The sequence below is a fragment of the Cladosporium halotolerans genome (genome assembly GCF_011745625.1).
Source record: "Cladosporium halotolerans strain TM138-S3 chromosome Unknown Sca11, whole genome shotgun sequence".
Classification (NCBI taxonomy): Eukaryota; Fungi; Ascomycota; class Dothideomycetes; order Cladosporiales; family Cladosporiaceae; genus Cladosporium; species Cladosporium halotolerans.
Window position 1 is genome coordinate 40,652 of NW_027191462.1, and position 15,624 is coordinate 56,275.

Below are 15,624 nucleotides of genomic sequence, written 5' to 3' on the forward strand. Positions count from 1 at the left end.
GCGACGTTTGTCGTTGGACAAAAGGCGGGATGCAGACCGTCGAGCTCGACGCTCTGCGCCCGGCGAGGACGTGGGCCGCGGCGACGAACTAGCGGGACGGGAGCCACAGCAAGGTGCAAGGCTAGAATAGTGGAGTAGGCTGGATAGTTGGTTGAAGCGCAGGTGGAGTGGGATGCGGTCGTGAGGTACTTGCGTGCTATTCCTATCTCGCATGCACCACTACGCAGGCGTCGTCGCGGCCCTCAACCACCCTCGACTCGACTCCCATTCCCGCCTCGCACACGCCACTGCTTCTGCCCGTCAACGACCCTTGAGCGTGCGCCATTCCCCGGCGGGCACCTCGCCATTGACGCACCCTTCGCCCTGCTGCCAACCCGCCGTCGCCGCTCCGTTTGCACGCCGAGAAAGGCGTCGTATGCCTGCGGCTTAACATTTACATCGCCCGTCCGTCGCTGCACCCAGAGACGCACCTGCCCGCCGCGGGACTCGACGCGCTCCCTCGCACACCCTACAAAACCCTCATACCTCGCTCGCTCGACGTCCCGCAACCCCGGCACTCCCGCCGCCGACGCTGCATCGCGAGCAGCGAGAGGCCCGCGCCAGCCCACTCGCCGCGATGCCTTCCTTCCTAAAAGATCTCAACTTGCGCCGCCGCTCAAAGGCCTCGTTTACCACCAGCAACACCCATGCTTCTGATCACAATTCCTCGTCAAGCAATGACGGCAACGACGATCCGCGATCACAGAACAATGGCAATGGGAACAAAAGCTCGTCTACACTGAGTTCGTGGTTTGACAAGACGTCACCACCCACGACCTTGGCGTCGTCAGGCAAGTCACATTCGAGTAGCAATCTCCCATCCATGGGTGCGAACGGCTCCAAGACGCCGCCGCTTCCAGGCGGTAGACCCGGCATGCCACAGCCGAATAGCAGATACAGTCTGGTCGTGAGTGGGGAGTCAATGTAAAAAGACTAGAGCATGCGTTAACATATGATACCACAGGGTTCCACTAGCGGCGAAAGTATCCCGCGAGCAGCACCGGCCACCTCTGCTCTGGCGCCTCGTGTGCTATCCGTATCCGACGGATCATGGGTACCAATCTCATACCTACTTCCTACCGCCGAGCAAGTCTGACGTTCCTCCAGGTCCACCAAAAAGTCCTCCTCATACTCGGCCAGTGCGCCGACCCTTCGCAACCTCTCGACGGACAAGTGACAATCTACCACCACCAAGACAACTTTCCGCCTCAACAATGGCCGGTCAACGATTGCCACTTCAAAGCGCTTGTCCACCTTCAGCCAGGGCCCAACAGACTGCGCCTCGACTTTACCTCTCCAAAACTTCCTACAAACCCTGGACCAGCCCACACGTCTTGGATTCACATCAACTACCTCCCTCTGATATCCTCCCCGCCACTCCAGCTCTGTATCCTTGTGGCCAAAGACTCGCCGCAGACATACGACGCGGTGCCCGAAAGAGCACAGAAAGAGGGAAACAACTTGGCCACCGCGGTGCGAAAGTTCCGCATGGCAGCGTACTTGTGGCAAGCGTTTACGGCAGAGCAAATGAACCGCAACGCCTTCGGGCGGAGATGCTACAGATACGAGGAAGAGTGGCAGCCCGGTACATTGACCTGGAAGGACATGGAGACCGGACAGATGAGGAATGAAGCGAAGATCCACATCATCCGCATGGACAAGACTTTGAAAGAAATCCAGGACCTGGACCTCGCACAGCAATACGGCCCTGCTAAGAACAAGGGTGATCTCTTCTCGATAGCAACGGAAGAGGTCAAAAAGTATTTCCAGCCGAGACCGGGACAGATGCAGTACGTGTCGTGCATGTTCTTGGATGCCCATTGGGACAAGAAAGCTGGAACGGTGCGCGGGCATGCTGCGCTCGGTGGCGGCAATGATAGCATCAAGCTTGCCATTTTCGGATCGCACTGCCTGCAATCTTACCCTGCTCATCTGGAAGAGGTCGTGCCGGCCTTCACCGACTGCACAAGAACTGACATAGACTATGTGGCCAACGACTGCAACGAAGGCGGCAGCAACTGGGAGGCTGCCAACATAGGAATCGGCGCGCACTTGCACGAAACCGGCCACTTGCTGGGCTGCCCTCACCAAGAGTCTGGCGTAATGCTTCGAGACTATACTCGTTTGAACCGTACCTTCACTACTCGCGAACCGTACTCCACACGGACCAAGCAAGCCGGTCAGCGCCTGTGCTTGGCCAAGGACGAATGTGCATGGCATCGCCTAGATGCACTCCGTTTCCGCTATCACACTTGCTTCCAGTTGCCCAGCGACACTGTCAACGCTCAGCTCGACCCCAGCATCCAAGTCTGGACCGTTGACAACGGCACGGTTCTTGCTACCGCCGCGACCGGTGTTGCGTGGATCGAAATCTTCCCGGAAGGTGACGACGTCTGCCACCACTGGGTTGAATACATCGACCCGGCCGGCAACGGTCCCAGGCAGGTCACCCTCACAGAGCAGGGCCTTCGCGACAGACTGCCCGATGAAAAGAAAAAGCGCAAGCTCAAGATCGAACTCTTCTCTTGCTCCGGCGCCAAGCACACCATCGAAGATTTCTCACAGCTCGCCTCCAAAGAGGCGCGCGTGAAACTCCCCGACGGCCGCCCCGGCTTCAAATCCGGCAAGCTGGGCTTCTCGCAGATGGAGGGCTCGCAGCCGCAGGAGTCCATCTTCGGCATCGCCTGGAAGCGCAAGGAGCAGATGCTGCGCATCAAGGTTTACCACGGCGCCAGTCTCGACGGGATCGAGTTCTGCTACGAGGACGGCCGCACCGAGCTCTTTGGCAAGCGCGGCGGCAAGGCCGGCGGCAGCACCTTCGCCCTCGACACCCGCATGGGCGAGACCGTTCTGGGCTTCTATCTGCGCGCCGGCGCGTGGATCGACGGCATTCAGATCCTGACGAGCGCGGGGAGGAAGAGTGAGGTTTTTGGTAACGCTACGGGGGGTTCTGGGTTGGTCTCTTCGTTTTCAGTCCCTCGCAAAGTGACAGCAGCTGACCGTTTTTCTCATAGACACACTCTCATCCCACCGAGGGGCTACAGCATCGCAGGCGTCTACGGGAGCTGCGGGCCGTGGCTCGACGGTTTCGGGCTCATCATCACGCGATGAACGGGTGCTTTTGATCGTTTCTTCTTCGACCTTTTCTCAGTTTCGAACGTTTCGGGAGGGTCGCGTGCGCTCCGTCTGCGGACACAGCGTTTGGAGTGCGCAAACACACGATTCGCAACAGCTCTGCCCACATCAAGCGGCAGAACATCACAGTAAACCTAATACCAAACGGAAAAGAAGCCGGCGAGCGCCACCGCACGCTCGGACTGCTCGCTGCGGCTTTTTTCGTCGTCTTCAAGGACAAGTAATGGATTTGTGGACCCGCGTCCCGAGTCCGGAAGGGTGCTATCATCAAAATTCAAGCGAGAGACCGGGATGGTCGTTCAAGGCAACACGGCCCGGGAGAGGGCTTAATAATCGTTGGAATTTGCGCCTCATGGGCCGGTTTTGAGTTTCAGAAGTGAGAGAAAGAGGTTCAGCTCAGCATTGTCGATGGCAACAGGCAGGTAGATACCCGGCAGCAATACGGTAGCGATACTGGGAGCGGGGCGCTGGGGTGGGGAAGTAGGAGAAGTAACAGTAACAGAGAAATGCAAAATGTCGGAAGAGAATCTCTCTATGACATGGTGAGGACAATCGGAGCAAGTGTGTCGGCACGTGGCCCGTCAATTGAGGAGGCGTTTGGCGTCTGACGTTCGATTTGTCGTGAAGATCCTAGGTGCACGCGTGCAACTATTTCCCTCCCTCTAGCCACATAACCACTTGCACCCACCCGCGAGCGAGCAATCAAGCAAGCAAGCAGAGCATCTTTCCCATTCCTTCCTACGCACGCCGCTTCTCTCTATCTCTTCCCCCTCGTCTACAAAACTTTCGTCCCCAACCTGCGTTCCCAACAACCCAAAATCCTCAACCTTCCCCCTCACTGCTAGGCATATCCTACGCAACGCCCAACCCCTCAATAGCACCCTGCTCATTAATAACCTTCCCAGCAAGGGAATACGACGCGCGCCAGCGCAGCTTGACCGCGCCGCCGCTCCCGCGCTCGACGCCCTGCACGCGGATCGTCTGCGTGATGCCCGCCTGCTGCTGCGGGGCCAGGCTGCGGCCGGACTGGGGGTCGAGCTTGAGCGTGTAGCCCTGGGAATCATTCACGTCAGTTTCATCTTCAGCCATCCCTAGGGGAAGAGGGGGGGATTTACCTTTGTGACGGCGAGCTGGAACGTCAGGTCGTCGATGGGCTGGGCGGTGGCGTTGGAGATGCGCGAGGCGATGGCGAGTTCGGAAGCGTTCGGGCGCGTGACGGCGAATGTGGTTTTGATCGCGCTGTTGGTTACGATCAGGTCGTGCGGCTGGTCAGGGAGGGCGGAGCTGAAGGTCCATTCGTCGTCATTGGCGGCGGCGGGTGCAAGAGGCGCGGCGGTGCTGCCGCCGAGGAGGTCGAGGCCGCTGGAGGATGTTGGCGCTGGTGCTGGCGCAGCGGGCGTGGGGTGGGATTGGAATTGGAAGGGGCTTCCTGTGCGGGAGCCCGAGAGGGCGGCGAAAGGGTCGGCTTTCTTCTGCGGCGGGGGCTGGTGCTGTTGCTGGTTGAATGAAGGGGTGTGGGGAGGGGAGGTGGGCCCTGACATGGAGCCGAAGAGGTCGGTGCTTGCGGATTGTGCTGGAGGCGGCTGGGAGAACATGGAGGGCATCGCGGGCTGCGGCGTTGCTCGTTGCGACTGAGGTTGAGAGAATTGCGCCATGATGTCTGCGGTCCCCATAGCTGGTGCTTTCGTGGCGCCGTTAGAGGATGAGCCACCGAGGGAGATTCCACCTCCCTCGCCGAAGTTGCCGTCGCCCATGTTCAGTCCTAAGAGATCGTCTTCCAGAGCGTTTCCTGCTTTAGGGGGAGGCGCAGGCGCAGCAGCTTCCGACGAGCTTTCTTGGGCTGTTGATGAAGTTGCCTCCTGGCTGTCAAAGTCGATGAGCGACAGTTCGTTGTCGGGTCCCTTTCGGACACCCGCACCACTAGTGCCGAGAGTTCCTTTGGGAATAGCATTTGCGGCCTCGACATCGCCCTTCTTGATCAGCTTGTATCGCTCGATGGTACGGTGTATGCTGTCGTTGATTTCGAACAGCTTCGCTACAGCCTCGTGGTCGTCGCTCTCTTCCTCGCACATCTTCTGAATCTTGGGATGGGCGCTTGCGAGCGCATTTGCCAATTCCTCGAAAACATCGCCCTCCTTGATCTCGTCTCCAGGCTTGTAACCCTGCAGCATCTCCTCGAGCAACCTCGCTTTTTGCTGAATCTTGGCGACCTCTTCCGCGGCCTTAGCTCGGTAGTCGGTCTTCCTCCTCGTGTCATAGCCAGCCATGACCTTCATAAGCTTGTTCGCTTCTTGAAGATCATGCGGCGTGCCTCGTCTGATCAGCTCCTGCAGCTTCGCGCTCTGGGCATCCCTCTCCTCCGCTTCCATCTCTTCGGCAGACTTCAAGTTGTCCGACGGATTGAGCACAGCGGCGTCTTCGCGCCGGACCTCCGGGAACTGGTATCCTTTCAGGTGAAGCAGCCGGTGCATGTCGCGAATGAAGCCCAGATCCTCGCGGTACTTGCTCGTCTCGCATATCGTGCGCCGCCATTCTTCAATCAGCTCGAGGATCTTGTTCTGTACACGGGTGTTGCGGATCGGCGGGCGCTCAGGAAAGCGGCGCACAAGCTCGTTCAGAAAGTCCTTGGTAGAAATCTGCAGGTGGAAGGGGTATCCGCAGTTCTTGACGCATATGTCCAGCAACGAGAGGGCTAGAAGGCTGACGTTGGGGTTGCGGTGGTTGATGTAGGTGACGATGGATACGGCGGCTTCGCGTGGCGCGCTGCCTTTCTTTGCGTTGATCAGGTCGGAGATCTCCAGACACAACGCCAGATTGGGCTCGTAATTCTCGGGCGAGCAGGCATTTTGGATGTAGCGCTGCAGCGGCGTGGTGGCAGGCTCGCCGGCGAATGCGAAGCGGTCCCTGGCCGCATATCGCGCTGAGGCCGCCTCCATGGCTGGCTGAGGGGCAGGTGTGGCTCTGGCCTGCAGGTGATGTATGTGGTTGGAACAGGTTGTGAGAGGAGTTCACTCAATTGACCTGTCCAGCATGCCAGCAAGCAAGATATGTAGGCAGATACAGTATGCGCAGGCTGAGCGGGACGGCCAGCTTTCTCGCTGGGCTACGGTGTTGTTGGAGGCCGACAGCGCTCGGCGCCAGTCCCCACCAGACCCCGAAGCGCGCATGACGTAGAAATTTACCCTTCAATCTGAGGCCCCAGTCATTGCATCTGCTCGTCACAGATCCCATCTCAAGCTAAGAATTTGGAACAAACAAAACAGAGAACAACAGGACATCTTGGCTTTCGACTCATACTGTAAAGGGAGGAGTTTCTCGATAATCCACACCCGGACCACGACATAATCAATCTCTGAAGCGGTACACAACCCCGCCACTCACCCAAAGATGGTCCGCCACAAGAAAGACTTCAGCAGTAAAGGCAAAAAGGGCGCCAACGGCAGACAAACCTTCGCCCAACATACGCATCCGGAACGCGACGGAGGCCTCGGTGGAGGCAAGAAGCCTGAATTCAAGGCGGCAGCATGGGACCTCAATCACTGCGACGCTAAGCGATGCTCTGGCAAGAAGCTCATGCGCCTGGGCCTGATGCGCGAGCTGCACGTTGGCCAGAAGCACCAGGGCGTTGTCGTATCGCCCAAGGCAAAGAGCATCATCAGTCCTGCGGACAGGGAGATTTGCGAGCAGTACGGAGCGTCTGTGGTGGAAGCGAGCTGGAATCGCATCGATGAGGTTCCCTTCAGCAGGATTGGAGGCCCTCATCAGAGACTTCTGCCTTACTTGATTGCTGCCAACCCTACGAATTACGGAAAGCCTTGGCGCCTCAATTGCGTGGAAGCGCTGGCGGCTTGCTTCTTCATCTGCGGCCACCCCGAGTGGGCTGAGGGGATCCTCGCTCCTTTCTCGTATGGTTCGTCTTTCCTGGAGATCAACGACGCACCACTGAAAAGGTACGCGGCATGCAAAGATGAAGAGGAAGTGAAGAAGGCGGAGGAGGCGTGGCTGGCGAAGATTGAGAATGAGTACAAGGAAGATCGCGCGGAGCGTGAAGCAATGAAGGATGACATCTGGGCGGGCGGAAACATGAACCACCGAAACCTGAATGCGGCAAGCGATAGCGAGGATGAGGATGGCAGTGGTGACGAGGATGGCGACAGCGACGCGAGCAGTCTTGGCGGTATTCAGCTGGGTGGACCGAAGCCCGGCGAGCAGCCCAAGCCTGGCGACCCAGCAGACGAGGAGGAGGAGCGCGATCCCTACGCCCTACCGCCCTCAGATGACGAAGAGGAGATGGCCGAGCTGCGCCGCCGCGTGCTCGCATCAAAACCATTCACCAACCCTAAGAAGCCTGAAGACGACGCCCAGAACGAACGCAAAGTTCCTGAACGAATTCAGCGAGCCGGTCCCGCTGGCATGCCTGAAGATTCTGACGCGGAATCTGGCTCGGACATTGGTGGTGACGACGATGAAGAGTTCGACAACATTATGAATGCTGCACCCATGACCGACAGGGCTGGCATCTCTGCCGCAAAGAGGAAGAAGCAGATGGAGAAGGATGGCCAATTGAGCGCGACGTTCAGTCGCACTGTGCTCAGCGCGCCTGTGAGGCCGCCCTGAATGCAGTATGCAGCATGAAATCATCACGCTTATGACTTGTAAACCCTATCATCTCCACGTATCGATCAGTGCTCCATTGTGTTTTTGCTAGACGAGTTGCACGTCGCAAAGCTCTTCGTGACTGAAGTGCATTAGAGCTGAAATTCGCATCCAGGGACACTTTTTTATTTTTCGTGAGCCCTGGCAAATACATTGGAAGAAGAGAAGATAGCCAAATACTGATAATACTCTTACAGACAATCGAACGTGCAGCATCACTCGGGTTGTGCTGGCTAACTCCAAGCGATCCCCCTAGCAACTACCCTAACCCTAAATGTTTCAAGCCTAAACAAACGCTCGTGTGCATGCACGCACCCTCCCTCCCGTACCCGCCCCGTTGTGACGGTATCTGGCTCAGACCTCACATTTTGTGACCTCACGCCCGTCCGATGCTGGCTCAAATTCGTCGTCCACCTTTAGCGTTACTGTTTGCGTGTCAACAAGGTGTACACTATGTCGCGTCCATCCATATCAACGCCGTGTCCGGCGCCTTCGCGCGTTTCTTCGCATGGGATCAGCGCGCTCCCTTCTTTCTTGGACGATGATACCAGCCAGATCGAATACACTCGTGTTATACAACACGAATTTGCGCATGCAAGGCCTAGGCGGCCGGGGAAACGGGATGCTGGTCAGAAGGTGTTTGAGGATGTTGTGGAAGGAGAGGAGATTAAGAACTTTGACAGAAAGGAAGATGTTGGAGCCCGTGGAACATTGCTTGGAAAAAGGCCATCAAGAAGAGTACCAATGAGTGCGATAGGGCAGGGCAGGGCTAGCATGCCGCAGAACAACACAGCCCGGGAAGAGACTGGGAGCCGGATCACAGGACGCGAGAGGACAACCCAGCACGACAACGATATCAGGAAGGACTCCAGACGCCGTACGATATACGTACCACCAGACGACACGACCATGATGACCATCCACCCCGGAGCGAACACGACAAACAGACTGGATGATACTTTTCAGCTGCCGAACTACCAACCGCAATCGTTGCTCGACTGCATATCTCAAAGCCCACCTCCGCCGGAGGATTTGCGCCAAAACTTGCGTGCAAAGAAACCGCGCATGAGTCTCGCGGCGGCACCGAGACGTGCACCGCTTGGCCAATTGGAAGCTAAGAGCCTAAACTCGATCGCGTCCGATGTCGCCGGAGAAGGTGGAGGAAAGGAGAACGTGCCGCCAGGTCTTGGAGTTGCGAGCAAAGACTCCTTGAAACCCATCTCAAACAAGCCCGTGGAGCCAGCAAAGTCGACTACTGCACCATCTAGATTGCTCGAGCCAACTACTGCGAGCCAATCTAGACAAACTATCCAGAGTCGGAAGGCTGTTCCGATGACAAAAGCTAAAGTGAGTCCACGAGCACCGGTTGCTGCAAAGTCCTCGAGACAGGCGCCTTCAACAACAAGGAGCGTCCACCGAAGCACGGCGACGAGAACCTCCATCGAAAGACGCAGTAAAGATTCGCCAACCACCACCAAGGCTCCCTTGCCGCCGAAGCCATGGAAGAAGAGTGTCAATTTCGTTTCCGCAAACGACGTGTCGAAAGCGAAGCTGCAGCAATACCCGGTCTTGAACGAAGACGTCTCCCGACCGGAGCTGTACGAAGACTGCTGGCTTCACCAGCAAGAAGTGGCCCTCACGGAGGTTGTCAATCAAATCTTTGCCGCGTCTCTACCTAGCACCTTCGACAAGACCTCCGAGGGCCGCTCTGTCCGCGAAAATCTGCTGGATATCTACGACCAGCCGCATGTTGCTACGCTTCACAAACGCCTCCAAGCTTCGCTGTCGTACGGTGCTTTGAGCAAGCCCAAAGACATGCCTTCTCCCCCCGACCTCACCCAGGACTTGGGACTGCGTAGGCGATTCATGCAGCTTTGGATCGATTCATACAGAATGGAGACTCTTTCTGCCGCGGTTGAAGTCGTGGTCGGACGCAGGATCCCTGGACCATCGATGGAGCAAACGCAAGGAGTTGAATCCAGCGCAAGACTGATCGACCCAAAGGAATCCCGCCGGTCGCTCATTGGTTTCCTGGAGACGTTCCTCGTCACAGTCGACGATCTAGAGACTTACAATGCTTCTGCAGACGATATTCAATCGCAGCGCCGCAACAAGACTGTTCTGCGCAGCTTGATGCTCATCTGGCTGCTTGATCGTGCAGTCACGGGCCATGGAAAGCCTGAGCGCCTGTTCAAGGTCAAATCAGTACACAAGTCCTCTGCTTCCGTGCTCAATGCCCTTACAAGCATGCTCATGCCCTCAATTGGCGACATGACCCGAGTTATGAGGCATATGGAGTACACCGTCTCGTACCTTCAAGATCCGCTCGACGAGGTGGTTTATCGGATCAACAACCTTGCCGTGGACCTGCGCGATGGGATCATGCTCACGAAATTAGTCGAGCTCTTGCTGTACAACACCCCACTCAGCGTGTGGGATGGCGTTTCTGCAGATGGCGACACATTGACAATAGTCATGCCCGACGCTACTGTACTCGAAAGCGCTCTCTACGGGAACGACGGCGTGCAGAAGGACGACATTTTGATGCAGCACGTCAAGATGCCATGCCTCGGTCACGCCCAAAAAGCGTACAATGTCGACATTGCACTGCAGGCACTCGCTGGAAATCACAGGACAGCGAGTGCCGTTGCAGCGAATATCACTGCCGACACCATCGTCAACGGTCACCGGGAGAATACCCTCAACCTCCTATGGTCTCTCGTCAGCTCGATCGGACTAGAGGTCCTGCTAGACAAGACAGCTCTGATCAACGACATCGCACGAGCCGACCCAACATTCTCCGATCTCAACACTCTCTCAATGGACACCCTGCTACAAAACTGGGCGGCAGCCTACTGCGCCCCCAACTGCATCCAAATCTCAAACCTGACGACCTCTTTCGCCAACGAGAAACCCTACTCGGCCATTATCACCGCTTTCTCCGATTTCTTCGCACCAGGCGACAAGCGGGCATCGCTAGGCACTAACACCGCCACGCGCCTGCGCTCGATGGGCTGCAGCGAAGCGTTCGTGAAGCAACTTACGTCCTCCACAGCTTCTATCCCGACTCGACAGACGACGCTCGCCAATCTCGCTTTCCTGGCTTCGCGCCTCTTGCCGCTGGCTAAACGGCACCACGCTGCAGCCACGATCCAACGTGCTTTCCGTGCCAAGCGCGGGTGGACAGTCCTGCGACAACGTGTTGCGTTGATGAGGATGGCGGCAGACTGTGCGAAGGTTGTGCGCACGCAGCAGAAGCTTGTTGGTGCCGCTGTTTTGATTCAGAGGGCTTGGAGGGGGATTGTCAGGGATAGAGTGCAAAGGCTGGAGCAGGATGTGTCGGACTTCCAAGTAATTGCTCGTGGCTGGATGGAGAGGAGGAGGGTCGCTGCAGCGAAGAGGGGAATGCGAGGGGGTGGAATGAGGGCGCGTTGGTGAATTTGATGCCGTGCTGGATGTCTTGGGAGTTCAGCTGATTGGGGATAGAAGCGTGACTGACCACACGTGCATGTCCATACTAAGGAGTTAATGGTGGTTCAAGAGGCGACATCGATACCTATTAATGAGAATACTACGATTTCTTTGAACGGTCGCGCGAAATGTACACTATGGAGAGATTGCCAATGAATTTAGGCTTCCCCAGTACGAGAATTGCAATTGGTGATTTGCTACCTTACTCACAAGGTCGGCGAGGAGATCATGCAACTGGTAAAATCAAGTTTTGGCGGGTCTATTTCTATTCATCATACCGCATCTGTCGTAAGATCATCGTTTCTCAAGTTTCTGCCGCAAGCCCGGCAGCTCGCACAGGCTTTCGACGATTTGCATCTTAATGCTCGTCGGACCTTCCCTTCCTCGAGATCTATCAACCAAGAATGGTGCCACGGTCGGCACACTCGCGGGCACTCTGACCAGGAAGGCAGTTGCTGTTCGGGTCCCAGACGTTCTCGGCGATGTAACCACAGCCTGACTGCATCCACTTCTTCTCACCAGGGAACATGCTGAAAGCGAGGCCGCAAGTATCCGCGGCGCCGACGGTCATGTTGTAAAGATAGCATGCGGGAACGTAGTTGTAGTTGCGGTCGGTGCTTAGGTACCAGCTAGACCCTGCGCACTCCTCGTCGTCCTGGCAAGCCTGGCAGCAGGATGAAGGGTCCTTGGAGGCCGCATCGCCGCCGTAGGACTTGGGAGCCTCCTCACCGGAGTAGGCAATGCCGTCATAGGGGTTGTAGCGAGCGAACCTCTCGCCGTCAGTGCCAATGAGGTTCGTGGGAGCACACTTGGCGGCTTGAGTCACGGTCGAGCTCGCAGTGCCGGTGGTCTCGCTGATGGTGGTCGTGCAGTAAGACTCTTCGGTCTTGGTCGTCGTGCCGGCGCTGGTGATGGTCACGGTGTGGTCCTTAGAAGAGGTGACGGTCTCCGTGATCTGGCTGGCATTACCGTATGCCGAGGGCTCGAAGTGAGTCACAGTCGAAGTAGGGTACACGTCGTAAGTGTTGGTCCAGGTGGTAGTGCCCAGAGGGTACTCATAGACAGCAGTGGTCCAGGGCTTGCACGAGGTCGACTCACGAAGGGACGACGACGAGTAAGAGCCCGTATATTCGGTTGCAGTGTACTCAACACCTCTTTAATTGACATTTGATTAGCGCAAGTTCTCCTCGTGATCTGGAGTGTCAAATTTCCTACGTGGTGGTGCTGGCAGTGCAGCTGGTCAGAGTGGAGGTTGCCTCCGCTGCAGTGCTGGTCGTGGTCCCACTCGTGACCCAGCTGGTGACGGTTGTTGTCAAAGGAAGAGTTGTGGTGAAGGTCTCAGCATCGGCCTCGTGCGTGACCGTAGTCCTGATCATTACGCCGGAAGGGTAGTCGGCCTGGCTTGTCGATGTGATTGTCGCAGGGCATGACGAGGACGAGTCGGCAACAACAGTTGCCGCCAAAGTGGCAGCAGCAAGAGCGTACTTGAACATTGTGTGAAAAAGGCTGATAGATGTGGAGGAGTGGTAGCGAGTGTTGATGTTCCTGCAATACCGGAAGAGAAGATGAGATATAAGTACTTAGCTCGCGCGGTTGAGATATTGTTCATGACGGTGCTACGACGCACGACTCACGTTGCAAATACGAGCAGACACCCACTTTGTTCGTTTCGAGGCGCATTAGCTACCAACGATCAGAAGTCGTGCAATCCTTCGGGTTCTCACTCAAGGCCGTTTGGAGGCCGGACTCTTGAGCCGGCGGCCAGGAGCGGAGGTCGTCTACAAGGCCTCCGGCGCTAGCTAGGTGCGATGCTTAGCCGAGCCGTTCTCTGGCCTAAAATAACTATTCAATGAGCAAGTCGCGTGGTTTTCTTGCCTGCAGCCAAAAGCCCTAGCCAATCTGATTCCGACGGGCAGCAGCGGACCAGTTTCTTATCAATAGGCAGCCATAATATCTTGTTCTTCCAGTAGGGCACGGCTCCAATCTCAGTCACCATGGGAAGGTCATTTAGCGATTGTCGTCCCCCGGAGAAGAGTCGGTGGGTTGTCTCGATGGAACAATCGTACAAATCTGTTACACCAAGCTTTCTAGGCTCTGCTGTCGAGCGAATGCATGGTTTGTCCTGTAGTGAGATCTTCTTCAACCTTTATCCTAGATTATTTTCAACATGGCGGAAGGCTGAAGATAAAAGTGGAGAATCTGATGTATGCGGCTGAAACGCACAGCTCGCTAGTGCCTTCGTTGCGTTATGCGGCTTCTTCCATTGTTTACGCGAGTCCCCTTTCACAGATGAGCGGTAGCATATCATCTTCAGAGTGCATACCTGGCCTGATGAGGCAAGTACTACCAGTCCTTAACCACATGGTGGTTTTCTCGTTTTATGCACAGAAGTGCCTTGATCTTGTAAATGATTATTGAGTTTTGCAAGGTAAGTTGAGTTGCTTTGCGGATCCAAACGACCATGTGGTTCCTGAGTGGGCCCGTACGTCCCGTGCCCTGCCGCGGACCTGCCCGATCCGATCCAACAAATTGGAAAGCATTGACTATACTAGAAATTGTCGTATTCCAGGCGACGACTGTCATGACTCGCGTACTAAGAGGATAACATTGCACAAATGAGAGATAGAGGACGACCCGGTCCGCCTCGTATTCTTCCAAATAGTATTCGGCAGGGACCTGCATCCTTCATGGCTAGCAGAATCAGAATCTAAGCTGGCTAACAGGACGGAACACCGAGATAGCCATTGACGGGCTATCCAATGAACCTTTGAGTGCAAACAAAAAGCCAGCCCTCGCGGCCGGAGCGAGGTCCTATGCGGACAAAAGATGTGGACGAACCCGGAGTCGAACCGGGAACCTTCTCCAACTCAGCTCATGCTAAGAAGATGTCATACCGCTAGACCATACGCCCTGTGATTGGTTGATGGGGGGATTGAAGCATTCTCTGGAACATAACACAAAGGCGTGAGATGTGTTTATCCGTTGTGTTGCAAGAATTGCGTTTTCAAGTCAATTCGAGCAAGCGCTGCATATGCGTCAATCGTTTTTCAGAGTTTTGAGGGATATGTGGAATTTCTGAAGTGATCCATCATGTCTTCGCGCTCAGAATACCTCTCGCGCGGCCAGGTCCGTACAGGCTTTTGATCCATCGTTTTGACCACCACACACAGGCTGATGGAGGCTGTCGCATATCATCTCCCAGCATTAACATGTCTTGACTTTCTCCCGCAGGCCAGCTTAGCCCGCCTATGTCCTCCGCATATCTCGTAGACAACAGTGCGGGCACTGTCGCGATCCAAATTCGAAGCTGCCCATCGCTGCCCGGAGCACATCCTTCTTTCGCTTCGTTGTTCAATTTGTCTGACGCACAGAGCTCTCTTGCCTTGACGCTTAGAAGCCTCTACCGCCGCGGCCACGGCCTCTGCCGCCGCGCCCGCGAGGGCCACCCCTTCCGCCACCACGCGGTCCACCACGTCCACCGCGATCCGCGGCCTCCTTGCGAGGCTTGTTCTTCGGCTTCGGCGCATCGTCGATCAGAAGGTTGTCGAGAGGTAGCGAATCGGGGAGGATGATGTGTCGGATCTCGCTGCCGCGAACGGAGATATGATCGAGGCTGACGGGCGAGCCACCCTTGACAGTCATCTTGGCTGTGCGGAGGTTGGTGTTCATTTGGGGAGAGACTGAAGCGATTGTGCCATTGATGATGGTGCCTGCACAAGCGTGAGCATACTGCAGGTAGGCCTGTCTTCACTAGGAGCTGCTTACCAGTCTTGAGCTCAACGGTTACTGTCTCGTTCGTGCATTTCATGAGAAACCTGTTGACTCCAGTCAGCCAGATCTTAATGCGCGCAGCCTTACAAGCAATCTTTCAGCATGTGGCTCGCGCGCGAAATGCTTTGAGGGCGAAAGCCTACCTAACGAGCTTCATAGTTGCGGTTGCGCAGTCGCGATTAATTGATGAGAGTTGTGGAAGTAAGGTGAGCCAACAAGTGTGTCGAATAAGATGGTAAATGCGCGTGTCGGGGTATTCTGCGCGGCCAAGCAGCTTCACGTCGCATGTGAAGTCGGCTTTGCGTTTGCGGCTGGGAGCCTGAGGCTCGGCAACCCCACGTGAAAAGCGCGCTAAGATGCAGCTGCATCCGCTCTCTTTCGCTTTTGGGACCAATCGTTACTCCTACAAGGATTGCTAAAATTGACCAAAACCTCTACGGGGCAGCGATCTGTCCGCGAATATGGTATTGTCGCGTGCTTGAGGCTGTCAGTTTTTGTATACGGACGCGCGATACCACACACTCTGCCAGAATCGCCAGGTAATGCAATACC

The 15,624-nt window shown here is 56.1% G+C and overlaps 6 protein-coding genes across 6 annotated transcripts; 3 read left to right on the forward strand and 3 right to left on the reverse strand.

Annotated features, from left to right (window-relative positions):
- The first annotated feature begins 551 nt into the window (after positions 1-551).
- On the forward strand, positions 552-3,701 carry WHR41_04239 (uncharacterized protein). Its single transcript, XM_069372845.1, has 4 exons — positions 552-946; positions 1,004-1,093; positions 1,147-2,993; positions 3,054-3,701. The coding sequence occupies exons 1-4, from the start codon at positions 617-619 to the stop codon at positions 3,148-3,150; spliced, it is 2,364 nt and encodes a 787-aa protein (XP_069230292.1). The 5' UTR covers positions 552-616; the 3' UTR covers positions 3,151-3,701.
- A 25-nt stretch (positions 3,702-3,726) lies between these two features.
- Positions 3,727-6,245, reverse strand: WHR41_04240 (uncharacterized protein). Its single transcript, XM_069372846.1, has 2 exons — positions 4,290-6,245; positions 3,727-4,227 (listed from the first exon to the last, which is right to left on the reverse strand). The coding sequence occupies exons 1-2, from the start codon at positions 6,108-6,110 to the stop codon at positions 4,027-4,029; spliced, it is 2,022 nt and encodes a 673-aa protein (XP_069230418.1). The 5' UTR covers positions 6,111-6,245; the 3' UTR covers positions 3,727-4,026.
- Positions 6,246-6,561: 316 nt separating this feature from the next.
- Positions 6,562-7,791, forward strand: tsr3 (18S rRNA aminocarboxypropyltransferase; the record flags this gene model as incomplete). Its single annotated transcript, XM_069372847.1, has 1 exon — positions 6,562-7,791. The coding sequence occupies one exon, from the start codon at positions 6,562-6,564 to the stop codon at positions 7,789-7,791; it is 1,230 nt and encodes a 409-aa protein (XP_069230419.1).
- A 492-nt stretch (positions 7,792-8,283) lies between these two features.
- WHR41_04242 (uncharacterized protein) lies at positions 8,284-11,268 on the forward strand (the record flags this gene model as incomplete). The annotated part of the gene is made up of 1 exon (XM_069372848.1): positions 8,284-11,268. One exon carries the CDS (start codon positions 8,284-8,286, stop codon positions 11,266-11,268), a length of 2,985 nt encoding a protein of 994 aa, XP_069230420.1.
- Positions 11,269-11,530: 262 nt separating this feature from the next.
- On the reverse strand, positions 11,531-12,794 carry WHR41_04243 (uncharacterized protein; the record flags this gene model as incomplete). Its single annotated transcript, XM_069372849.1, has 2 exons — positions 11,531-12,455; positions 12,517-12,794. The coding sequence occupies 2 exons, from the start codon at positions 12,792-12,794 to the stop codon at positions 11,696-11,698; spliced, it is 1,038 nt and encodes a 345-aa protein (XP_069230421.1). The 3' UTR covers positions 11,531-11,695.
- A 1,897-nt stretch (positions 12,795-14,691) lies between these two features.
- WHR41_04244 (uncharacterized protein) lies at positions 14,692-15,229 on the reverse strand (the record flags this gene model as incomplete). Its single annotated transcript, XM_069372850.1, has 3 exons — positions 14,692-15,011; positions 15,067-15,116; positions 15,216-15,229. 3 exons carry the CDS (start codon positions 15,227-15,229, stop codon positions 14,692-14,694), a joined length of 384 nt encoding a protein of 127 aa, XP_069230414.1.
- Positions 15,230-15,624: the final 395 nt, after the last annotated feature.

Bases quoted from the DNA above. Each gene is read 5' to 3' on its own strand.
- WHR41_04239 (XM_069372845.1), top strand. From the start codon at position 617: ATGCCTTCCTTCCTAAAAGATCTCAACTTGCGCCGCCGCTCAAAGGCC. The intron at 947-1,003 runs GTGAGTGGGGAG...ATGATACCACAG, and splicing joins ATAGCAGATACAGTCTGGTC to GGTTCCACTAGCGGCGAAAG. The intron at 2,994-3,053 runs GTTGGTCTCTTC...TTTTTCTCATAG, and splicing joins AACGCTACGGGGGGTTCTGG to ACACACTCTCATCCCACCGA.
- WHR41_04240 (XM_069372846.1), bottom strand. From the start codon at position 6,110: ATGGAGGCGGCCTCAGCGCGATATGCGGCCAGGGACCGCTTCGCATTC. The intron at 4,228-4,289 runs GTAAATCCCCCC...AATGATTCCCAG, and splicing joins TCCAGCTCGCCGTCACAAAG to GGCTACACGCTCAAGCTCGA.